The sequence below is a fragment of the Mytilus galloprovincialis genome, chromosome 12 (assembly GCF_965363235.1).
Source record: "Mytilus galloprovincialis chromosome 12, xbMytGall1.hap1.1, whole genome shotgun sequence".
NCBI classification, from domain to species: domain Eukaryota; kingdom Metazoa; phylum Mollusca; class Bivalvia; order Mytilida; family Mytilidae; genus Mytilus; species Mytilus galloprovincialis.
In genome coordinates this window covers 48139579-48167183 of record NC_134849.1, presented here as the reverse complement: position 1 = coordinate 48167183, position 27605 = coordinate 48139579, and the positions used below count along the sequence as shown (strand labels likewise).

At 32.2% G+C, this 27605-nt stretch overlaps 1 protein-coding gene across 2 annotated transcripts; it reads right to left on the bottom strand.

Annotated features, from left to right (window-relative positions):
• Window positions 1–323: 323 nt before the first annotated feature.
• LOC143054038 (failed axon connections homolog) lies at window positions 324–19749 on the bottom strand. 2 transcript variants are annotated; one of them, XM_076226890.1, is made up of 6 exons: window positions 19314–19749; window positions 5146–5281; window positions 3125–3321; window positions 2501–2697; window positions 1240–1353; window positions 324–561 (listed from the first exon to the last, which is right to left on the bottom strand). In XM_076226890.1, exons 1-6 carry the CDS (start codon window positions 19403–19405, stop codon window positions 425–427), a joined length of 873 nt encoding a protein of 290 aa, XP_076083005.1. In that variant the 5' UTR covers window positions 19406–19749; the 3' UTR covers window positions 324–424. The 2 variants fall into 2 exon arrangements, with proteins under 2 accessions (XP_076083005.1, XP_076083004.1); XM_076226889.1 differs by lacking the exon at window positions 19314–19749 and adding an exon at window positions 9082–9238.
• Window positions 19750–27605: the final 7856 nt, after the last annotated feature.

The following is a 27605-nucleotide window of genomic DNA, read 5'->3' as shown; positions in this document are numbered from 1 at the left end:
TTCACGTATAGATCAAAGGAATAACTGTGAACAACCGAAACACATGTTGATTATGAAGAAATAACCAATCGGAGAAGAACAGAGAGGTTGGGTGATTACTTGGTTAACTCGTTTCACCCCGACAAAGGTTTATATATAAACTCTTCATGGTTGTTCTTGTTCAAATTTTACTGTTGTGGTCAGTTATAGATTTTGGTGTAATTGGTATATCTTGTGTCATCTATGTTAAATTATTCACAACATGCATCTCAAATATATTTTTAAACAGGGAATGATGCCAATGAACACATATCTTCCAGAATTACCAAAGTAATCATTTCCTGTCTTTTTAACATTTTTTTTATTACAAAATAAATACAAAATAAAACAGAAAATAAAAATTGAAAGACTAGTTTGTATGTCCACCCTTTAAGCTGAATATGATCTAAAAAGTAGTGCCATTCGTTTTGTTTTTTACAATTCCGCTATTTTCATCAACTGGATATTTGACGCAATCATTCCAATCTGGCCAAAATGCATTCTTCATTTGTTGACAATATTGATCAAGATTTTGATATCGCTCTGAAAAATATACGGGTTACCCATGAAAATCATATATATCAAATAGTCATACAATGGATAAAACAGTTTTCCTAATTATGATAATCTGTCAAACTATAACTCTCAAGACAGATTGGCCCCGTCACCGTAAAGTTGATAAACGCAAATCATTATATCTTACTACCCAAAATGGCTCGTCGAGTGGTCTATCAAGAGAAAAATAAGTAGTAGAACTACTTTACCACAAGTCTGTCAATATTAAGGTTGCGGGTTCGAATCTCGTGCACGGCAGGTGTTCTCGATTCCAATCAGTTGACTAGGTTTGTCAGTTTTCCTACCGAAGGTTAGTATTCTCTCTGGGCATTTTGGTTTCCTCCCCATTAAAAAACTGACCGCAATGAAATGCACTAGAAGTCGTGTCAAACATCAATCAATCAATCAATTGTGATATATTTATCATTAAGGTGCAAGAAAATGTAAAATCAAAATACATATTTTGGATGTTTGGTAGAGGTCTTTCGGTTATTTCCCCTGAATGTTCTGTTATTGAAAAAAATAAATACAATTGATATTGGATTTCTATTTTCACGAAACTTATCATTCATTATAAGTTTATTCAATTCTTATAATTGTATACATAATATCAAACATTAGAGTATCTAATCTATCACTGAACTTTGTAAAAGATTTTTTACTTACGAAATAAATCTGTGATATCTGATAAAGGCAAATGCCATCGAAATTGTGACAGCTGTCCAAATATGCTGCTATCTAATTCACTTGGTATGTCACCAAATATATATTTCTTTTTTCCTGTAAATATATAAAGACATATTCTGTTGATCGACAAATAAACACCACATTATAACTGTGTGCTTAAGTATAAATAAGGGAATCTGACCGGATGGTCTGTGTCATTGATAGAAATCACTCCAACTGCATTAAAACCATGCACTCCAAATCTTAATTGACTAGGACTGTTAGTTTTCCTACCGAAGGTCGATGGTTTTCTCCGGGCACTCCGGCTTCCCCCATCAATAAAACACAATCAACCAATCAACCATATGATAAACCGAGATCGTTTTTATATATTTAAACATACACACTGTACTTGTTACGGGGAATTGTTAACGTGATGTCTGACATTCTCTTTACCCCTAAGATTAACTGGCGTAAAGAAATTATTATTAAGATAATTCCATAACCTCTGACCGCCCTGCAGTAAAATCCTTGCTAAAGTTTGGTATCTGCTTGACTGTAAGGGATTTACAACTACGCAGACATTCGGTCAGAACGCATCAGATCTAAATTTCCTTATTATCAATCACTTCTTATGAAGAAGAACAAAACATTTATTTTAGGAAATACTCAAAAATTGTTCTTTTCATCACAATCCAGATTTTGGATTTTTATATCAATAAAATCTTATATCTTATATCTTATATCATATAAACACTTAGCCTAGCTAAGCATTGTTTAAGTTACTTGACTTTTAATTGCAATTGTTGAAAAAAGTAAGAAAATTATTTAAGAATTGAATGCTTAATTTTTGTTGTTTTAAAGGAGCGTAAAAACTTTTACCGGAACACATTTAATATCAATAAAAAATTTCTGATGCTTTTACAAGTTCGTAAGACTACCGAACGAAATATTTAAATTTTATGATTACATTCTGATACTGAAGGAATCATGAGCCAAATCAAGTTTTTCATCTGTTTTGAATAAAACTTTCCTACTCAGTGTTGTAGTATTGTGTTAATAAGAACGTTCAGCAACAGGTGTGGTATTTTATCATAAAAAAATTAACATCATCTTATAAGTTATATTTGATTATGGTCTGCCAATCAAAAGAACAGATTCATAATGAAACATCCATGTAAAGTTATTATACAATTATCAACTTGGCAACCGTGTTAAAGAAAAATAACCGTAAATATGAAATATGGAAAATAAAACTTACCTAGATATGTAGATAAACTGTGAAAATCTTTATTTAATATTGCCATGACTTCTTCTTTATTATGTCTCCCCAGACCTTGTTGATGTGTCTGACTGTTAACAAACCATCGTGCAATCGTTAGTTTCAACCATGACCAGTTACTTAATTTAAATTCTCTCATTTCATTATCATATTTCCATCTGTTTATTACCATTAACCTATTTAAAGATAAAACATAACGCATAATCAAAAGAGAAAGCATAAATATATTCACACAATATAATAATGTATAAAAAAACTGGATATTTTGCCAATGAGATAACTAACTATCTACGAAACACAACAACCAAAAACCCAGAAAATTAAAAACAACTTGTCAATATGGTCTTATACCACCTTCATTTCAACGATGGGGTTAGCAATATTGTATGGCAAGATATAAAAGGTTAAAATGAGAGAAAAATCAGAAAGGACCAATTATAAAATGCCTATATGATCCATAAATACAAAATGGAGTACACATATAAACTCAATATATGATTTTCCGTGCGTTTAGATAAATTCGTTTCATTGTGTTTTTATATTTCTTCGAACATAACTTCATGTTTTTCTTCTATCTTTATTATAATTAAAACAATTCCGTACCAGTACGTATGTTCATCTACCATTCGTTGGAAAGCTACTGCCACAGCTTGTTGTTCTTCTGTCAAGTGTTTGTTAAGATCAACATCCCTCAGTTTATTGAGATACTCTATAATTAACTGGGAGTCAGGTATTGTTACATCATTGTATTCTATCCATGGAATCTTTCCTTTTGATCCTCTTATACTGTCATGTACATTCTGAAAAAAGTCAGGTTTTATGTGACACATAATGAAAATAACATAATAGTGTATCTTATTTTGACTTATGTAGTAAATAAATTCAACAAATTGGCTTGTAAACAATCGTTTGCACATAATTTTTCGTTTCTTTAAGGAATCTTTAAGGATTTACACTTTTCAAAAAGTTGTCTTTCCACTTCTACGAAATTTAAAATATAAATCATTTTGTTTTTTTTAATGATTTTATTGTTTATCAAATATTATGTTAGTGTTTAATCATTACTTCTAATGCTGCTCCGTAATCCTTTTCGTTTAGGACCACCTATCCTCTATTTCACACTTTTAGATATAGGTTTACACTTAAAATCCAATAATGCATGTATTGATTCGTTTACTAAGTATTTGATATATGATTTCCTGCATTAAAGTAAAGGAATTTGTCATGACGAATATGTGCACTTGACGACTGCATTTTTACCTTTCATGTGCTACTGAGTTCACAGGGGCGTTTATATGTTTTAAAATGAGATCTCTTCAATCCTGGTCAAACATGCACGTACGTTACACGGAAATGATCACATCATACGTATTTTTTATTTTTTCAAAATTACATATTTTACGACAAGTATCTTCATATGGATTTGGTTTCGATATAAAACCACACAAACCACAATATGTGAAAAATTTATATCCGAAGTACTTTCATTGCAATTTTACAATTAAATAATAATTTTTATTTGCAAAATACACCCATATGGGTCAAGCAAACACAAATACAACATTTAATACAGACAGTGAAGAATTACAAATATAAACATAAAAAAAACATAGGTAGTATATACGTGTTTCTCGTTTCTCGTTTTGTTTATATAGATTAGACCGTTGGTTTTCCCGTTTGAATGGTTTTACACTAGTAATTTTGGGGCTCTTTATAGCTTGTTGTTCGGTGTGAGCCAAGGCTCCGTGTTGAAGGCCGTACTTTAACCTATAATGGTTTACTTTTTAAATTGTTATTTGTATGGAGAGTTGTCTCATTGGCACTCACACCACATCTTCCTATATCTATTTTAATAGGGAAAAGAGTAATCATATCACGAAAAATAACAAACATTCCACTAACATAATAAATAATTTATGTCATGAAATGAAATAGATAATGAAATTCGATAATCTTTTTCAAAATTTTGGTAATTTTATTGATGAATGTATGGATGGTATAAAGGGTCATGTTACTCGTTGTGACGTCATTATTGAGTCCGAAACATGGTCAAATTAAGATATTTGACTTCTTTTGGTGATTTTACTTATATTTATAGTTATTCAAAAATATTGACCTATCTCAAAATATATTTTACTCACATTAATATATTTTTATTTTACATCTTATTTCAGCAAATCTTTTTGTATATGATATTGGTCATATTCGAATAGTTATAGTTATGCAATTGTGGTGGTTTTTGCAGTTTGGGTATACTTCAATGATACAACAACCGGATAATAAAGAACAATTTACAACATACATAACAACATCATTGTTTTCTGACTTGGAACAGTTAAATGTACACGTGGTAGTGTTTAACCTTTTCCTCTTTTGAAAATAACAGTTTTCTGTAATGGGCAACAGTGTTCACATTCCTGTTTCTATTGTAAACCATACAGTCATTAATGTATTGTTGCATAAATGCCTGTACCAAGTCAAGAATATGACAGTTGGTGTCCATTCGTTTGATGTGTTTTATCATTTGATTTTGACATTAGAGTAAGACTTTTCATTTTGAATTTTCATCGGAGTTCAGTATTTTTGTGATTCTACTTTTTGCTTTCCACAGAGCGTCATAATACCTGATAAGGAATTTTTGCCATCCGCAGATATGTTTCTAGTTTAACAACAAATGGCGATAAGCTAGGAGCAAAAGGTCCTCTCCCTGGCTGATGAAATATTACTGTGTCTTTGGGATGTACGACTTCAGAATTTGAACTGCAATAAATTAAAACAAGCATAAATGTTATATACATATGTATTATGTTGCATGAGAAATAGTATTCGATAGGAAGGTCTATCGATGTTGAAAGTAGGACAGTTTAAAATCTGTTAACAACCTCCTTTTTAAGATCCTTTAAGAAGATACCCGTATTTTAATTAAAAAGTACCCCGAGATGGCATTAACAGTAACGATTAACAATTTTGTTGCACCAGATACTAATTTCGATAAATAACATTTCTGAAGTGATGTTCTAGCACACAAAAATGTTCAAAACCTAATACAAACTAGTGGAGTAGAAGTCGCTTACCCTTCCACAGTTCACACGTATGTGCTCGGCCCAGGTTTTCGACGAGGTAAGCGTTGGCAAAACTGTTTCTGTGTATTGCATTGTGGATTGTTATGGACGTTTGGACTTTATGTTTTAGTTGTTAATTTTTGTGTTTTTTGTGTCTTTGTTGAGATTTGACCCATTGACATTCTTATCACATCTTCTTGTTTTCTTATTTTTGCTTGTTTCTTCCTTCTTTTTAATATGGCCATTGTGCTGTCTTTCTTTTTCAGTTTTTCAAATTTCTGATTGGTATATTCTGATTTTTCCTGACTTCCCATGTAATATTCATCATAGAATAAAATGATGCGGGATGACAACTATCAACTATATGTTATAACGGTTTATACATAAATGCCAGATTAAAGTATTAACCAAAACACATCCACCGGGTCTTAGAATGGCTTGACCTTGATAAAATGCCCCCAAAAAATTATATACACCATATATCGACAGGACGAAGGACTGATGTGGAAAAAATTAAAACACTTTACGATCGAAACAGATTGAACATTCTCACTCTACAAACGAATATATGCAATGTAAGTTAAATACATATCCACGATCGTTTAACAAATCACGTCTTTTTTATTTATATAACGTGCCGGTACCCTATTTTGACAGTTTTTTTTTCACCTAAGTTATTCTTATGATCAAGACAAAAGTTTCCATTTTGTGTTAATTTTGTAGGCGTATCCGGTTTTTTTATGTAGATAACCCATTTTGATTTTTTAACCATATTGAGTCATAGAAAAATGGGTTAGAATCGACCTCCAAACTGTCTATGATTCCTTAATGAGGAGTACCCAAATTGCATCCATGCTTAAATTCACATCATTAAAAATCAAATAACAGATGTTTTGTTTTATTTTTTCAAAGATTTAGAACAATTTGACATTAGTACATAGTCACTATTAATTTATTTTAAAATGGATGTAACATATTTTTTGTTCATTTTTAAAAGATGACGTTTTTTGATCGTCGCATGGCGGTGTTTTCGTCCTTTTTCTTTTCCATTGAAAGCTTCATCTGTTGATATAAACTGAAATTTTTAGTGTATATTTGAAAATATTCACCTATTTTGAAAGACGTGTATAATGTCAAATAATTGAAATACACATTGTTTAGTCCCAAAGAAAACTTTTAAGAATGTCTCAGTTGTTTATGTTGAATAGGTGCAATTTTTGTTTTTATGATTATCATATCATATCAGAAAAAAACCCAAACAAAAATAACAAAATAAAAGAACAAAAAAACCCCCAAACAAACGGATAACCTAACGTAAATCACCGGATCAGAAATCGGCATGAGATATGTTTATTACATGTTATTCCCTTTTTGAAAGTAAAAGGTTAATATTTCGTATACTGCAATCTTATCTAAGTTTTAAATTTAAGTTTCAGATTTTAGACCTTAACGTTTACATTGCCTTATCACTTGAAAATTACCAAGGACATACCTTCACCGTAAGATAAAATCAATCACATAATACAAAATATTTAGTTAAAACGATAATTAAAATTAATCGTTCTTGCCATACATAACATAAATATCCAATCTTAACGTACACGTTAGCTTGCTATTTACTACGTTTCGATGAACTACCCACATAACCACGTATTGGAATCATCAAAAACATTGAATAAGAACTTGTCTCAGCTGTCGATTTTACAGAACTGAAAGCCTTTTGTTAGGAAATAATAATGAAAAATAGTATTTATGCCTTTTCAGTTGATAATTATGGAAAAAAATATTTATATTCTTTTTCGGTAAATAATAATGAAACACCCAGAGCGGTCAAACGTGTTCTTTTTCCAAAAAACATTATATACTACATATATATGTATTATGAATTCCAAGAACTCAGATTTAGTTAACCTGTTTAAAAGTTATATATATACGAGTGAGCCGATTTTAGAAACAAAGAACTATTGTATTATTTATTGATAAAACATTCACAATGACAATTGTCGAGCAGTAATATTTATCCTAAGAAGTTTTTCTTTTTACATTTGTTTGTATATAACTATCGTGGACTAAATCTTGACTTTTATTATTTTCCGGTTTGTGTATTTCTTTTAACTTCTATGGCTAAATCGCCTTTCATTGTGTTGTCGCCTTATCCCCTTATATAACTATATAGCTGAATTATACATATATGTATAGAATCATATTCAAAACAGTGTGGCTGTGACCATTGATTACCGGCCTAAATTATCCCATTGACTGGGACAGATTAGGTGAACGTTTATCTGTAAAAACCACTGCTCACTACTTACTTATTATAGAATTTAAAATGTGGGGTCACCGAAGGTTCTTAAAAAGCTTATAATATTAAAATAATTCGAAAAATTAATCAGGAATAACCTTTATGTTTTGATTTATATTATTGATATAAATCAAAACATCGTGTTAATCCTGATTAGTTTTTCGAATTACTTTATTTGAGGCGTTGAGAACCTTTAGCGACACCACAGTTTAAGTGTCTTTAACAAGTACATAGTGAGCAGTGGTCGTTACAGACAAACGTTCACCTAATCTGTTCCAGTCAATAGGATACTTTAGGTCGTCAATCAATGGCCACAGCCACACTGTTTTGAATTTGATTCTATATATAAATGTATACGATATGATTTTCTCCAAACCAGGCCTCTACAACAAAATGAAAATCGAAGGCCATTATTGTAAAGTTAAAGTCTAATCATATCAATCAATATTATTGATACAATGTCAAAAATAAGGATACAATAACCTTGTCTAAGACAGGATGCAAATGAAAATATTTTGACTAACGAAATGAAGAAAGTTACTGTGTTTAAAAGAAGAAGAAAAAATAAACAAGTCTGCAAAACAATAAAAATGAAGGAATATTCCGTCTTCAAAGATTCCGCCTTCAACACAGGATTTCAAACGGTCGTCATCTTGATAAACAAGAAACAATGTGTTAGCAAATGGTTCATTCTATTTAAAAACATTATAAGAAAACCTGTTCAATTTGTATTGCAAGTAAATTTTATGATGTTTGCGTTTCTGTTTTTTGCGGCTATTTTATTCCATTAATATTCCAACCAATTATACTACTTTGTAACAAGTTAACTTCCAAATAATATAAATTTGCAGCACTATAATGACCATCTTCGTTCTCATATGGCAAAAGTATCAACGTTGTAAATAATGTTGTATGTAAAATACAAAAAAAAATTAAGACTTTTCACTCAAGGAAATACAGATAAAAGAAACAAAAAAAGAAACAAAAAAAGATACAAAGACACCAATCCACTGATGAAGAATGGTCGGTCATTACAATACAATCCATTACTCGTGTCTTACAAAAAGAAGTCTTCTAGAAATCAATTACTCCCGAAATATTGTAAGTATCAAAAATTGAAAGATAAACACAAAGGAAGCTTTTGAGAAAAATATTTGACTTAATTTTAACATTATATATCATGGTAAAATACTCACGTTTTTGCTAATTTCTTCCAAAGTAGAAGTGAAAAGATTATGACAATACTTGGGATAAGGATTGCTCCCGAAGAAGAAGGTAGTTTATACATGATGTCAATTGCCATTAAATTCTATAAAGCTGAACATTCATACTCTTCAGTTGTATTTAAATATAGGTGAACAAGGTGGGTGTTTTTTGCCTTCACCTTGTATTTTATGGGTTCTCCCATTTATAGATATGTACATATATTTTTAATTTTAACAAACAATAAGAATTTCCTTTCCTTTTCTTTTCTTACTACCACTTATTCTCAATTTACTGAAGAGGAAGTGAACTAGAAAAAAAAACAACAAAGGATTAGACCATTCATACATAAGTCAGGACGGATATGCAATTTATAACAAAATTTAATACTATTGTAAAACCTTAACAAACATGCATGGAAATATATGAATAGGTGAGTTTCCTTGGAGAAAATGTTTACCTACATATAGACCAGTAAAGCAAATCTTGAATTTACATCACACTCATTCAATTAATTAAAAATGAGTTACCTTTTTAGTAGAAGTTGTTTGCGTATCGAAGCTACAAGCCTTTGATATCAAATATTACAATAAAAAGTATATACATTATAATCATAAAAAGATATTGAAATATTCTGTTCTTTATAAAACCACATCAAAGAAGCTTGAATTGGGTCTCGTTTTGGCAATTTCAAAAATGTTTTCCAATTGGAAAGCAATTTCCCGCCCTCAAAGTTAGTTTTAAACATCGGTAATAAAATGTCAATCTGTATTTGTAGTTAATATGGTTTGTTGGATTCCGGTTATGGTTAATTAATTGCTAAGGTTTGTCTATCACAGGCATAGATTGTATTCGTTGCACAACTAATCGGACTTTTAGGTTTTCAATGCTATTATTTTGGAATCTGATGTACAGTAGTTGTCGTTTGTTTTTGTAATTTGTACGTGTTTCTCGTTTCTCGTTTTTTATATAGATTAGACCGTTGGTTTTCCCGTTTGAATGGTTTTACACTAGTAATTTTGGGGCTCTTTATAGCGTGTTGTTCGGTGTGAGCCGTGTTGAAGACCGTACCTATGATGGTTTACTTTTATAAATTGTTATTTGGATGGAGAGTTGTCTCATTGGCACTCACACCACATCTTCCTATATCTATTCAACTTTCAAATGTTTTGATTCGACCTACACTGATAAGACAATTTCAGTCTTATAAAAAACATCTTTATAAAATAATATGTTTGATAATTATTACTAGTATAGTGCATGATTAATTTTTCTGTAACAATAACAAAAACTATACCTAGGGAGGGGTTTTGACTTAATTCTAGATCTTAACTAAAATAATGCAAGATAGATAATATTCTCATTAGAATCTTCAAGAGGTCCCCCTTAATTTCGAACAATATCAGAATCTCCAGAAACTCACGTTTTTTTGTACTGAAGTTAATGTATGTGTATTTTTTTTTATTAGGTAATGTTTTTCATTCCGATAACCTAATTTTGAAAACATTCTTGCTATTAATCAAACTCTACCATAGTAATATAAGCCCATTGTCAATTGTCCCACGCTGTGTAGGCTAAGGGATCGACCAAATGATCAGACCATTGCAAATAAATCAAAACATTAAAAAAAAATACCGATAAGGTTATAATTATCATGTTATATCTCTGGATGAATGAGTAACATTATAGGAATTGAAATGACTTCATAAATAAATATAATGCATACCTATAAAAATGTTTTCATTTTATAATAAAATGAATTCTTCGAAGGTGATTCAAAGCAAAATATATTCACCAGAACGGGACTCGTACAATAAAGAAAAATCACAAAAATACTGAACTCCGAGGAAAATTCAAAACGGAAACTCCTAATCAAATGGCAAAATTAAAAGCTCAAACACATCAAACGAATGGATAACAGCAGTCATATTCCAGATTCGATGGATTAAACCTGATTATAAAGCGTGCTAAACCTCTCACTTGTATGACAGTTGCATCAATTCCATTATATTGACCATGATGTGTGAAAAAAATCAAATAGACATAATGGGTAAGAATGTCAAAAATAAAAAGGGGTACAGCAGTCAACATTGTTTTATAATCTTAACAACTATATAAAAACAAACAAATATGCAAACAAAGAAGCAGAAAAAGTCGACAACGACAGTCAGCACTTCCAAACAAGGACCGAAGTAATGTAATGTAGGGAAAATTTATTTTTCTCATTTTGAAGAAAATTAATTTTTATTATGTTTTATGTTTTTTCTGACAAGACATTCAAAGAAATGGTTCCATGTTTTAGAACGTGCAATAACTGTACAAATGGTATTCCTTAATCTATTATTAATGTAGTATGTGAATATTAAAGATATGAATATTAAACAGACTCTACCTATAACTTTTTATACATTGTGACTTGGATTGAGAGTTGTCTCATTGGCACTCATACCACATCATCTTATTTATACATGTATATACATTTGATGACTGGTGGAATAAGATGCAGAAGTAAAGGCAAAGAAAGGCAACAGTATTATACCGGTGTATAAAGGTCATAAATTGATTCAGGAAAAACATATCTGGGTAACAAAATAAAACCGAGGGAAACACATCAACTATAAGAGGAAAACAACAGACAGGAACACTGAAGTGAACAAAAACAAAAAAAACCGGCTAACATATATAGAAACGATTGATAACAACTGCCATATCCCGGACTTGATACAGAACATTTTTAGAAAAAAAATGTTGATTGAACCTAGCCTGGTTTAATGGCTAGTCAAACCTACAGCTTTATGGCAATGTTAAAAATATCGCTGAAATGACCGCACTACGTGTCAGAAATACAGCACACACATACGAAAGAATATTCATCACAGAGAAACGCACACACATATAAAAGTCAACACAACATGCAAACTGCAGAAAAACAACGAACATGTTTCATCAACGACAAATACCACAGGATACACAATAGAGGGACGCACTATCGTAACTAACATGCAATCTCAAATTATATACAACTATTTTCACAAAACTCGTCCAAAGAATGTTCATGACAATAATGTTTTGGAAAGGCAATTTTATAATAATTGTATAGCTGATTCCCATGGTTAACGGGTTATGTTATATGATACAGACTAATCTGTTGATGCCGAACGACAAGGTCCAACATGAACAATAAACAGTTATAACATGTCCCGTTACATTAGCTTACTAATGTAAATAACATCAAATGTCGCATACTAAGATTGCATGTTCATTTCATATTTCTTTTACGATCCTTAGCTAATTCCATTTATAAAAAATGAGAACTTTATAATAATTATCTCGAACACACATTCAATCGAAAAACATTCCTACAGTCACATATATTACTAGTACACTGATGCAGATGGAACATACCCATTGTCGAAAGCATATTATTTGATTACAAAGATTACATATGTTTTGTTTGATAATTGTTTCCTTAAGCACGCATCAGTTACATAATGTTTCAGCTTACGGCTATATATAGTATTTGTATACATTATCTTTTTGTCATCCGTTTGTCGTCAGTTACATATCTTCTATTTGTCATCTGATAAAATCGTATTTTATGCATTATATATATCATATAGCCCAACCTAATAGTACTATTTACTGCATGGTTACCTTCTAAGTCTTTAAAAAGTTATACGTTGTTAAACTCATTAATTTATGGTTTCTGCGGTTTCGCTTCTCTTTGAAAACGATGACTTTTTAAAGTTAATATTTCGTATTTCTATCTCTTTAAAATTGCTTTGTTCGTGTAATTTCATTTAGGTTTAAAAAAAAAAAAAAATAGTATAACACTTGTTCATGACTCCATTGATGCGGTATAAATATTTTAAAACGTGAACGAAGGACAAAAAAGGAAAATACCAAACTCCAAGGGAAATTCAAATCAGAAAGTCGAAAAAGCATGCATAGAAAACTTTATTTTCTAAATTGCAATTTCAGCGCATCAAATACATAGAGTTTTTTTTAACTACCACACTGAGAGTCATTGTAAGCATCACTTGACCGGTATTAACTACAGTGTTTGATCAAACCATGACATTACTTTGAGGTATAGCAGTATTTTTCACTTGTACCTATGATTTATCACGTTTGGTTTTGTTAGTGTTATGGACTTGCCCTGAATTTGTCTTAGAGTTCAGTTAATTTGTTAATTTGATTTACTTTTGGTTTTTATATTTTATTCAACACATCAAAACAATTTTTACAAGGACCATTCACTCAAAATAGAATTTTAGGGAAAAGTGCGGAACGTTTCACATGTTCCTGTTATTTTTGTGACCCTTTAGCGTTATAAATAGTCAATTGTTTTACTGGCGCTGATTGAGTACACGAGTTCAACCACGATATTATCTGTAGTTTTCTTTGAAGTGTTGTATGGACTGTTGTTTGTCTGTATTATGTTTTGTGCCTTACTTATTGTTTTTATTGTCAACTTGGTATCTTTTTTCTTCTTCGAGAATTCTAAAATTATAAAACTAAATTGAACGGAAAACATTTACGAATATACTGCATTAAAATACATTCAATATCATCTAATTTGTTCATAGAGGGTTTAATGTTTAAAGGGAAATATATTAGAAATTACAGTAATTACACATTCCGCTAAGTTCGAGCATTTGGTCTCATTTTAAAATAGTTTTAATAATCAAAATTTTTACATCTGAGAAAATCACTACTTAATCATTACAAAGTTTTGCATTACTTTATTAATTTCAAATGTAATGATCCTTGAAAATTAGTGTTTTTTAAAAAGAGAAATTTTGAATAAAACATACGTATCATAGAAAATCATTTTAAAAGTTTCTTTCTGAAATGGTATGAGATTTTTATATTAGATAAGAAATTACACTTACAATTTTAAAATAGGCTTATATCTATATCACTAACGGAAAGCTTAATACTAAAATTTATGATAAAAGAGATGATTTTTCATTTCCTATCGTTAATTATCCATTTTTAGATGGTGACGTTCCATTGTCACCATCTTACGGTGTTTATATATCTCAACTTGTACGATTCGCTCGTGTATGTAACAATGTTTTAGATTTTAACGAGAGAAATTTATGTATTACTGAAAAATTATTACACCAGGGTTTTCGATATCACAAACTAGTCAAAACATTTACTAAATTTTATCATCGGTATAAGGACATCATTCGTAAATATAGCTCAACATGCAGAGACTTCTTATACGTTCAGGTATTTCACATCCAATTTTTTTATGGAAATATGCTTTATAAAGCACAAAAATGTCAGTATTCACCTCAGAAACTAACAAAACCTTTAAATAGACTTATCAAGAAGGGATATAGTTACGATACTGTTGTCAGGTAACTAAAGATTGCTTATTTTGGCGTTAATATTGATTCACTTATAGGGTCTTTGCATCGGAACTAAACACATTTATTAAAAAACCAGTTGTTGGCATGACACGGGTTATGTTCTTCTCATATATGTTATGATGGTATGATACTAAACCCCTAACAGGAAGGATTGTGCATGATATTCATATGATGGAATCATAATCTTGCAATCAGTTTAATTGAAGTCTGGAGCTGGCATGTCAGTTAACTGCTAGTAGTCTGTTGTTATTTATGTATTATTGTCATTTTGTTTATTTTCTTTGGTTACATCATCTGACATCAGACTCGGACTTCTCTTGAATTGAATTTTAAATGTGTGTATTGTTATGCATTTAAATAAATATGTTTAACCCCGCCGCATTTTTGCGCCTGTCCCAAGTCCGGAGCCTCTGGCCTTTGTTAGTCTTGTATTTTTTTAATTTTAGTTTCTTGTGTACAATTCGGAAATTAGTATGGCGTTCATTATCACTGAACTAGTATATATTTGTTTAGGGGCCAGCTGAAGGACGCCTCCGGGTGCGGGAATGTCTCGCTACATTGAAGACTTGTTAGTGACCTTCTGCAGTAGTTTTTTCTATGGTCGGGTTGTTGTCTCTTTGACACATTCCCTATTTCCATTTTCCATTTTATTATATTGAACGTTACTATATCCTTGACTGCAAACTAACTGATAATTTATAAACTAGCTGTCGCACACAGTATAATAATGTAAATTATTAATTTTCTTATAAATCCTTATTTGAAAATACTTTATTTTAATAAAGCAGCTTTACTAAGGCAGCAACCATTTGATTTTCGGGGGGGGGGGGGGGGGGTCTATGGGTTTTTTCTGTACAAACTTTTTTTTTCGCCTGCGGCGAAAAACAATTTTTTTTTTTACGCGACAAGTCAAAAACAAATTATTTTTTTCTCCAAAAACTGGAAACAAACTTTTTTTTTCAAAAAAAACATAGCCACCCCCCCCCCCCCCCCAGAAAATCAAATGGTTGCTGCCTAATTGCTTATATATATATCTATAGAAAAATGGGTTTGGGCCAACCTCCAAACGAAACATGATTCTATAATAAGTAATAACCCAAATTACATCCATGCTGAAATTCACATCCGTAAAAATTAAAATAACTGATGCTTTGATTTACTTCTCCAAATATTTAGAACAGTAAGAGAGTGCTTCATGCTTTCTGTTGATTTTACATTTTCAGTAAATACATATCTGTTGCTATATACTGTTCACATTTTGTGTGTATTTAAACATGTTTAGCTGTTCTGAAAGACATGCATAATGTCAAATCATAAAAATATATTTCGTCCAGTCTCTAAGAAAACCGTTTAGAATACCGCTGCTGTTTTTGCTAAATGGATGCAATTTGGGAACTCTGTGCAATTTGGCATGAGACAGGTAACATGTCTCTATGCTGTAGACATATTTATCTTGACATGTTTAGATTGTACATTTTAGATCAATATAATACTTATTACCAGTATGTTTTTTCTTGATAATGATGTTTAAAAAAGGGAGAACACAATGAAAAGAAACAGATACATAGAATTCCTGACATTATGATTCATAATTTGTACAAGCATAAAAAATGTGTGAGACTCCTTTCAACATATATTCAAATAAACAAATAATTAATTTTACATAACGATTAACACACAAAAATGTACATGACGTAAAACAAGAATGTGTCCAAAGTACACGGATGCCCCACTCGCACTATCATTTTCCATGTTCAATAGACCGTGAAATTGGTAAAAAAAATATAATTAGGCATTAAAATTAGAAAGATAATATCATAAGGAACATGTGTACTAAGTTTCAAGTTGATTGGACTTCAACTTCATCAAAAACTACCTTGACCAAAACCTTTAACCTGAAACTCGCACTTTCATTTTCTATGTTCAGTAGACCGTGGAATTAGGGTCAAAAGTTTAATTTGGGTTGAAAATTAGAAAGATCATATCATAAGGAACATGTGTACCAAGTTTCAAGTTTATTGGACTTTAACTTCATCAAAAACTACCTTGACCAAAAACTTTAACCTGAAGCGGGACAGACGGACGGACGGATGGACGAACGAACGGACTAACGGACGCACAGACCAGAAAACATAATGCCCCTCTACTATCGTAGGTGGGGCATAAAAATAACTAGCAAATGTATTCACACGGTGATGCACAGAGACACATATACACTTACAAAGATGAACGGAGAGTCCATTCAACAAGGCGGTACAATATAAAATGAAAATGACTCTAAAGGTAGTAGCAGTAATATATGTTAGTCAACACAAACCAGATTTTTAACATGGTGGTGAGGATACAATTAACAGGTTATTGGCCCCTTAACCTTACGTATCTAGTAGGAGGCACGGTTTTAGGCGTCAATCAGACGACAAATGAACTATCACAACAACAAACAAAAAACAACAAAAAATGACTTATTGACACACCAAGTAATGCCAAATCTTGATTGGTACTACCACAATTACATTGTTATTATAAAATTTCAGTAACTGTGATTGCTTAGTATAAGAATACAAAAAAAGTCTCAGCTAACAGGCATAATTAATGATATGCGACTTTTAACACCTTTAATAAAGCAGAATTATGACAATTTCGTTTTTTGATTAATTCAAAAGTTTAATTAAGAAAAACAATGCAGCAAAAGCACAAACATAAAAAAATACAAAGTCAAACTAGTATCTCAATTGTTTGTAAAACAATTGAAAGGTCTTTCCTGTAAAAGTGATGTTTTCGTAATGTACTTTGTATGACCTTTCGTTTGATATACGACAAGCATACCTTCTGAAACTTTTCGCTTTTTACACTTAATGACCTCATCCGCCTAAATTTTTGAGATCGGAAGTATGATATATGTAACACAGGGTAGATGAGCTTTCATTTGATATGCGACAACGCCATGTTCTAAAAAGTTTGATTTTTGCACTTAATAACCCCATCCAACTAATTTTTGGAGGTCGGGAATTTGATATTTCAAATGTACACATCATGACCTTTCATTTGATATACAACAACCCTATCGTAAAAGAAAATTTATTTTTTGCACTCAATGACCCCATCCAACCAATTTTCGGGGGACGTCAATTTGAAATTTGAAATGTACGCTTTATGTTCTTTCATTTGATATGCGACAACCTTACCATGTGAGAAATTTGAATTTTTGCACTAAATGACCCCACCCTTCCACCTGGGATGAAAAAAAGGTTTACATTTTTCATTTTTAAGTAGAGTTTATTGAGACCTTCAATTTGATATATCAGATGACCCAATTTGACAAAGTGCCAAAAATGATGCAATATCAACGATATAAATAGAAGTTATGAAACTTACAAAGTCAATGCAAAACATGAAAATTTCAAAATGATTTTTTGGTGTTTTTTTCCATGGAATGTTTTTGGTATTTGGTCAAACATAAAACTATGTTTACTTCTTCAATTTCTCAAACATTTTAAGTGGTAAAATGTTGTTGATTCAGAAATACATGCCGCGGCTCGCAAAATTTCAAACTGCATTATCTCTAAAACGACAATAGATATCTCAAATCTGTTAAATGGTAATTGATCTGCAGTTAAAGGACAACATTATAGAAAAAGAATTGGAACAATTTCAAAGTTCACCAAGGTCACAATTAATCATCAAATATATGATGCAATACCAAACTTGAGAACCGGAAGTCGTAGAGACATGGGACTACCACCATTCACCTCAGGACCACTTGACCTTTCAAATATCACAAGGTCAAGGTCATAGTATACTGTGAAGGTCAAGGTGAAATTTCATCATGACCTGACATTGACCTCAAATTGACGGTCTTGAATTACTGATCATCTTTGCAGTTTATAGTAGGTTGATATCTGTTACCTTTAAGAAGATATACACAAAATAATATACTTTTAAGAATCATCCCGTTGTAACTTTTGAACAGACAGTCGGACATTTTTGGACTAATCATATAAAATGTAGAGCTCGTTGAGAGGAGCGTTTTATACGCTGTATGTATGCAGCAAAGTCTTATCGTTTTCCTAATATGTAAGCTTGAAATTGCAGCGTAATTTTTTTTGCACTCAGTGACCTTTGACCTTGACGGCATATTAAAGGTCACATGAATTAAAGATTATTGGTGAAGGTCCCAAGTCTCTACGACTTCTGGTTCTCGAAATACAATTTTCTAAAATTATGTACAGTTTTTCAAGGGAAATAACTCCTTATAAGGGTTAATAACAAAATGATTGTAGATGTTCATTAACATTGCCATCTTTTCCTGTACATGTTGTCGTTTTCAAATCGATTCTATCTCTTATACTTTTTGAGAAAAACGCAAAGGAAAGAAATTGTTTCAAGGGGATATAACTCTCATAGGGGACGATGAAATCCTATTCAGCCTCACATGGTTATACATCATGATGAGATCTACATTATGTCCAATCAAGGTCATGATATCTTTAAAACCAACGAGGGGGGGCAATATTGAAAAAAATCAATAAAAGGGAGATAACTCCTAAAGGGGATGATGAAATCCTTAACAGGGTCATTTGGTAATACATCTTGGTGAGGTCTAGCTATGGTCCATATTTGGTCTTTATAACTTCAACAGAAACAAGAGGCGGGCATGTCAAAAAAATGTTGGAAGAAAAAAAAGAAAAAGAAAAAACGGAAGAAAAACAATAAGGTCTTTCCTTTGTAGAGGAAAGACCTTAAATATGAACAGTGCATGCATTTCTAAAGCCAAATCAATATGAAATATGCTTGACTTAAGAAGATGCATAAATGTTTAATACAATAAAAACTGTAGTTACCTATTTTTCCGTCTCCAAAGCAATAACAATACAACTGGTGTCGACAGAATTATTCCAAAATATAAGTCAGTCCTATTTAAATTTTCCAACATCTTGTCAAATGAAGATATAACCTATACACTATACTAGTTTGACTATTCGTGTGTACACAACTGTGACTGATTTGTTGTAAAACAGAAAATAAATAATATATAGTTCGATATTTCACTTTTGATAAAACTTCTTTCAATAAGCAATGTCACTTTCCGTTTAACCTTTCCTCTATTGAACAGTTACATTGTACATATAAATTTCTAATAAAATGTATGGTATGCATACTACACCTACATATTCTTTAACTGAAAGTATAACGTATTTACCGCTATTCTCGTGTATATGTAGCATTAACACCGATGCTACAAAGATGAGGCTCATCACGAGTCTCATTACTAGAACTGGTCATCTACAATTACAAAAGGAGCATTTATATTATAAAACAACGCCCCACTTCATTTAAAATTTATACGTTAACATCATAATGTAGTACATTAATACCAAGGGAGTCACAGGTCTAAGATTCATCTTTACATAAAACAATGCATATGTGTAATGAATATTATCATACTACAGAAACACGTATACACATGGTTAGTAATGTGAAGTAGTGTTATACTATAGATAGAAGTTTACCTGAAGTCAAAATATAATTATTATTTAACTCTAAGTCAACAATCAACATTCATTTAATATTTCAGTGTATTTGGTCATAACTTCTAACAAACTGCATTCAACCAAGTTATGTATATATAAAGTATCATCAGCAGTCAAGCGAAAGAAAGCATAATATTCCTATATAAAAATTTAAAATGATTATAAATGTCGTTATTAGTATGAAAATATAATATTGCAAAATTCACAGAAAACTGTTAAACAATTATCAAGTTCGACGAAGGGTATTATTTTGATTTAATGATTTCAAGTTTATAGCCTGATACAATCAAACATTATCGTATTGTACTGAAGAGACAACCAAATAAGCCACGGGCAAATTTCGGAAAGCCTTTTAGGACACAATAGCGAAAACATGTCCCTCAATATGGTCGAGAGTTTATAACAGTGTATGTATCTCATCGCGAATAAAACTGAAGTTTTCACACACATTACTTAAAGTTATTTCCTCGCAAATGGTCAAATTCATTATAATTGATAAAAAAATAGTTTTTTAATATAATATTGAGTATCAATAAAGGATAAAAGTATACGAATAAAATAAAATGAAATCTTTTATTGACAAATAATTTGGCACAATAAATGCCATTATGGCCTGCATAAGTGTCAATCTCTAAATGTGACGGACAATGAGCTCTCTAAATAGACGTGGTATATATAGCGTGGTGTCCATCCCAATACTAAAGTAGACGTGGTTGCGTACGTGTTCATCCCGATACTGAAGTAGACGTGTTTGCGTATGTGTCTACCTCCATACTGAAGAAGACGTGATTGCGTATGTGTCCATCCCCATACTAAAGTAGACGTGATTGCGTATGTGTCTATCCCCATGCTAAAGTAGACGTGATTGCGTATATGTCTATCCCCATACTAAAGTAGACGTGATTGCGTATGTGTCCATCCCCATACTGAAGAAGACGTTGTTGCGTATGTATCCATCCTCCATCCCCAACCCCAATACTAAAGTATACATGGTTGCGTATATGTTTATCCCCATACTGCAGCAGACGTGTTTGTGTACGTGTCCATCCCCATACTTAAGTAGACGTGTTTGCGTATATGTTCATCCCAATACTGAAGAAGACGTGGTTGTGTATGTGTCTATCTCCATACTTAAGTATAAGTTGTTGTATATGTGTATATCCCAATACTAAAGTAGACGTGATTGCGCCTGTGTTCATTCCCATGCTAAAGTAGACGTGTTTGTGTACGTGTCCATCCCCATACTATAGTAGACGTGTTTGCGTATATGTTTATTCCAATACTGAAGAAGACGTGGTTGTGTATGTGTCTATCTCCATACTAAAGTAGACGTTGTTGTATATGTGTCTATCCCGATACTAAAGTAGACGTGATGTTGTATATGTGTCTATCCCTTTACTAAAGTAGACGTTGTTGTATATGTGTCTATCTCTTTACTAAAGTAGACGTTGTTGTATATGTGTCTATCTCTTTACTAAAGTAGACGTTGTTGTATATGTGTCTATCCCTATACTAAAGTAGACGTGGTTGCGTATGTGTCCATCCCCATACTGAATAAGAGTATCTTTCAAATTTCTTATTTGGCGGCGGCCCATAAACATATGTACATGTATAATCCCTTGTATAAACCCTGCATTGCTTGTAAATGTTACCTATAAATGTTTTATCACAAGTGAGAATTGAATATACCACTTGATATAAAGTTAAACTCGATATATTTAATTTCAATTTAATAACAGAGCCTTTCATGTTCAAGTTTATTATTATTATTATTATTATTGAAAATGAATATTAAAGGAGAATTGCTGATAAGCGATATCCAATTCTCTTCTCTTCAATAATTTAAGAGGTTTATTTTACAATTTTATAATGTCCATTTTGGTTATACAGCTCCTAATGTTTCTATTAATTCATACACCCCTGGCTTTCAATCTTTCAAAAATGTGCACCTTACAATCAGTATGAATTTTTCAGATGCCAATACGAATATTGTAAAGCCAGGCTAAAAATAAAGCGTAGAAACGTTTATTCACTAAAGGGCCCTCGATATCGCGGGTGTGTTAGAGTGGTTTTCTAAAATGTCTAATGGATTATTTTAAATGACTTAACAATAATTGTCCAACTCCCTAGTCTAAGTTGACCTCAGATAAATTTGGGTATTTGTTTTTTGTTTGTGTGGTAATATGTTCCTAACGTTTCTACGTATCTTTACATCCCAGGCTTATGTTTGGATTTGAGCGTTCATGATAAAAGTAATTCAAGAAAAATTCTTCGGCTGAACGAGATTTATAAAGTGATATTTTGATTGTTAAAAACGTCCCTTATGGTACACACATTGTATATCCAACTTGTGTAGAGCTGCATCTGTTTGTGACTCAATACGATAACTTTCTACAAATGCAGATTGAGACTGACGATTTTTACACCTGGTAAAATTTATTAAAATTCCGTATCCCTGAATTTAGGTTCCTAATGGTTCCTTATGCAACTTTTGTTCTACTACTGGATCCAGCTGATTTTTTATTTGAAAGTAATATGTAAAGAAAATCTATGACTAGCGTACATATATTACACATGACCCTATATATTAACTTGAGCTGACCAGAATTTGTATATATAGCAGTGAAGATGAGATTAGTTCGTCAGGATTTTGTATTTTGAGTAAATAGTTATTATACTGAGCGGACGACTGTTAATCAAACAACCGGTTCTTTTCTTTTCTTTTCTTTTCTTTTTTTATAAAAGAAGCTGATTATTGGTATTATTAGATATTTTAATTTAAGTTTATTCTATAATGTTTCTTTAGGAACCAGCTGAAGTCCGCATACAAAGCTAGTAATGGTTTCTTGTCGGCGCAAATGATCTTACCCTGTTCAGTGTTCGTATGACTACATACCTGCTACATACCCTGTTCAGAGTTCGTGTGATTCCGATTGCTTTCACTTCAACATAAAATTGAGAATGGAAATGGGGAATATGTCAAAGAGACAACAACCCGACCATAGAAAAGACAACAGCAGAAGGTCGCCAACAGTTCTTCAATGAAGTGAGAAATTCCCGCACCCGGAGGCGTCCTTCAGCTGGCCCCTAAACAAATATATACTAGTTCAGTGATAATGATCGCCATACTAAACTTCAAATTGTAAACAAGAAACTAAAATTAAAAAAAATACAAGACTAACAAAGGCTAGAGGCTCCTGACTTAAGACAGGCGCAAAAATGCGGCGGGCTTAAACATGTTTATGAGATCTCAACCATCCCCCTATACTTCTAGCCAATGTAGAAAAGTAAACGCATAACAATACGCACATTAAAATTCAGTTCAAGAGAATTCCGAGTCAGTACAATGTTAGAACAAAGTATAAAAATCAGTTGAAAAAATGCTTAACTCATCAAATGGATACATATAGAAATACATCTAACAGATTGGACGTGGCCGGGTACTGATACATCCCAACAACAAAAAGGCACTAATGTATATTATATCAATGATGACCGATCTGTAGAATTTGTTTTATCTCTGTCTAGATGATGGTCTTGCTCGGGGTGATGTTGCACTACGTCCATCGCCAATTGATGTTGCACTAGTCCGAGATTGCTCTGATGTACAACGGCTGTTCTGCCAGACAAGCTTGGCCGGAACTGAAACTGTATTATGGAGTGTTTTGTTTATTCACATTTTTTTAAGACAGTTTCAGTTCCGGCCCAGCTTGTCTGGTAGAACAGCCGTTGTACATCAGAGCAATCTCAAACTAGTATATAAAATAAAAGCAACCGACAACAGCCCGCAATCAATCCTTCATTGAGATTCATCAGAAATAGTTCGCAATATTTTCATTGAAACTTACCATTTCTTTTGTCATCAACGTCACAAAGACAAGTCTGCGTTTGAGCCTTTGCATTAAAACATCTTATAGTGACACGGCTGGTAATCTACACACGAAGAACATTTGGTTCTGCAATGAAAACCGTGAGAGTATTTTCCGGTTGTGCTTGAGTGGAGTAATTGTCACCGCTTCAAAAGGTATGAACATTTCTAAATCGCAATTTTCTCATTCGACTGATCAAAATATTGAAAATCGGAGAATGCTATGCTGTGGTGAATACTTTAACGAAGAGATACATGTATCATTTACTGTTGTACGTGGAGTTAAACTCCTACAAAATCAGTTGCCCCACGAGAATTTGCCTAAAAAAGTGACTTTTCGATTTTGAAATGGTTCCAATTACAGACCCTCGAGTTCAAATTTACTTTTTATTCGGTCAATGGGTATGAATGTCGTTTTGGGCGGCGTGGACGCTGTCCGGTGTTGATAGACATCTTAATAAACCTAAAAACCTCATATTTTCATTTTGTCATGCGTGAGGGGATTGGTTCTGATTGAGGACATCGTGAATGCGTGAGGGGACTTGAAATCATATCTTTGTATACAAGCTATCAGTCGTTGAAAGTTGCCTGAATATGGTTAGATTGTTTATGAAAAAAAAAAACAAATTTGTGTGCATAAATAAAAATTATGAGATAGGATTTTGAAATAACAAGAAATGACCATGTTTTCTTTTTAGGAATAAAAGTCTAACCAATAAATTTCAAATATGTGTCTAAATTCGTGGAAAAGGGCAAATAATCGGTATAGTTTACTACCACAATTTGATATTAATTAATATTGTAATTTTCATTGTTATTGATAAATGTTATATATCAGTATTGCAAATCTAATCCTGAATTCTGTCTATCCTATTTTTGGGATATTGGTTAAGAAATTCATAAATTACGTCACTTTGTGCGTTTATTGGTTTTGGCTAACTTGGCTGTGAATTATTATGTGCTGGTTTAGGTAATTTTATGTATCCGTTTTTATTGTGTAGTTAGTCATCACTTCGATTTTATCATGTATATCTATTTTATAGTCATTTTATAAAACATCACTGGTTGCAAAATTATGAATTATTCGAAATAACAAGGATGTTCTTATTCCAGACAGAAACCCTAGCCGTATTAGACACAACTTTTTGGAACTTTTGGTCCTCAATGTACTTGTCTTGGCTTTCGAACTTTTTTCATCTGAGCGTCACTGGTAAGCCTTGTGTTGACGAAAGACGCGTCTGACGTATAAGTGTTTTTTTAAACCTGGTACCTTTTGTTACCTATAATTGGAGTGTTTCTCTGTCATTTATTTGTATTGTAGTCCTGTCATGTAATGTTGTATTTAACTGATATAGTTACCATTGCCGTAGAAGCGGGAGGTTTGGCATGCCACAAAACCGGGTTCATCCCACCATTTTTTCTTAAAATGTCCGGTGCCAATTCCGGAAAATGGCCATTGTTAAAATGAAATTCGTTTCTGTGTGTGTTAAAGTTTAATTTTGTGTTGCTGTTGTGTCGTAGTTTTCCTCTTATATTTGATGTGTTTTCCTCAGTTTATGCACACAAATGTGTTTTTTCATGAACAATCTGACCACATTTAGGCAACTTTCAAATACTCATAGTTTGGATATAATATTCATAATATATGACGTCCCCTCACGCATTCACGATGTCCTCAATCAGAACCGATCCCCTCACGCATGTCATAATGAAAATATGAGGTTTTTAGATTTATTAAGATGTCGATCTACACCGGACAGCGTACACGCCGCCCAAAACGACATTCATACCCATTGACCGAATAAAATGTACAACCGGAAAATCCTCTCACGGTTTTCATTGCAGAACCAAATGTTCTGCGTGTGTAGATTACCAGCCGTGAGTGAACAATGAGACCCGCTGGATGTATCGTTAAAAAAGGAAGTACAAGAGGATTGAGGTCAAATGCTTTTTTTTCCGCTGCTCGTCCATTTATTGTCATATATGAATAATAACCAGGTATATTTAATTATCTTGGACTGAAAAAGAATATTTTACAAGGTCCAAAGAGAGATAACTACAGTAAAACGTATGATATGTGCTAGTGGGGCTATGCTGATATACAAGGAATCGTAATTTAACAATATTATACATATTATTAAGTAGATGGTTTACTTAATATTTTCTACTGATTTGTTTTCCTTATATATATTTTTTATATAATCATTGTGTGTTCTGTTCATTATGTTACAAGTATGACAATAACATATTATTAGTTACATAGTGTGCTAGTGACCTAATATGGTATATATGGGGTCAGTAAATTCCATATGGGGTGAGAGCGAAGCTCGAATCCCCATATGGAATTTACTGACCCCATATATACCATATTACGTCACTAGCACACTATGTAACGAATTTATCTTACCGACTATCTTAACGTGTGAAATTGAGACTAGCGATTCTCAAAATGAGCAAGTCTTCAATACTGTTAGCACTAAGAAAATACTTCCATTGATCTACAAAAACAGATGCCAACAATAACGACTTGTAAGGTTTAAATGTGTTTTATGAATTTATTTCAATCTTAATCATCAATTTCTTCGTCTGTTAGAACTTTTAAGATTTTTTCTCAGTACCGTTTTGTTTTTTATAAAGGGACATAACACCATTACTAACCGTGTATGAAATAAGCCCCACCCCCTTCTTACCTAATAAGGAATATAAAGGGACGTAACTCCACTACTAACCGTGTATGAGATAAGCCCCGCCTCCCTACTAACCTAATATCAAATATACACGGTTTGCACGCGGACGCTTTTAACCAATCATATTCCTGGAAATGTATAGGAGGTAAGATAATTGATTATACATGGCGATCTTGCAACTGATGATACAGGCAAGAATTGATAACGGGGAGCTATTACATCTTTTCATTATTATATTTGTAATACTGTATGTATATAGGGTCTATATATAGGGTTAAAATATTCAATAATTTTCTGGTCTTGTGGGAGTAACATAAATTAATCTTCCTGTCACACAAACCCTTAAATCATATGACATAAGACACCTATTAAACAAAAATTCTATTTGATTCAGATATATGCATATGAAGAGAGTTTAAACTAGATTTTTTAAGATCTCGATCCCCCTTTTAAATCTAAATCAGTGAGTGCACTAAGTCTTACAAGATCTTTCTTACAAATTGACGAAAGGTACGTATGATTGACGAATCATACGTAAGACTTGTTTTAGGGATCCTTTATTTTGACATATTTAAATAGTAGTCGTGGAACTTCGGACAATTATCGTGCATGCAACGACACTTATTAAATTGGATTTTTCTTTAGATATATTTAGGATTTCGGGACGTCCGATAGGTTAGAATATGATTATTGATACCACCAGGTCGAAGGAGATAACACTACAAAATATTCTAAATATAGAGTAGTCAGACAAAAAAAATGGCCCTAAAAGACTAAAAACTGGCCCCTTCCCCACTCCTAAGAAAATGTCAAAGCAAATACATCGTCTTCCTCCCTAACAGAAACACAAATACTTCCTTGATTCAAAATTTGCAACGCTCAAAATAATAAAATGAAAATGAAGAAAAAAAGATAGTATTTATGCTATGCCATATGCTGGTGCTCGTTTCATAATTTTTGAATCATCGCCTCTCCCCTGGCAATATCCATTGCCTCCCCCCCCCCCTAAATGTGTATATATGATACACCTGAGCAATAGAACGGTTA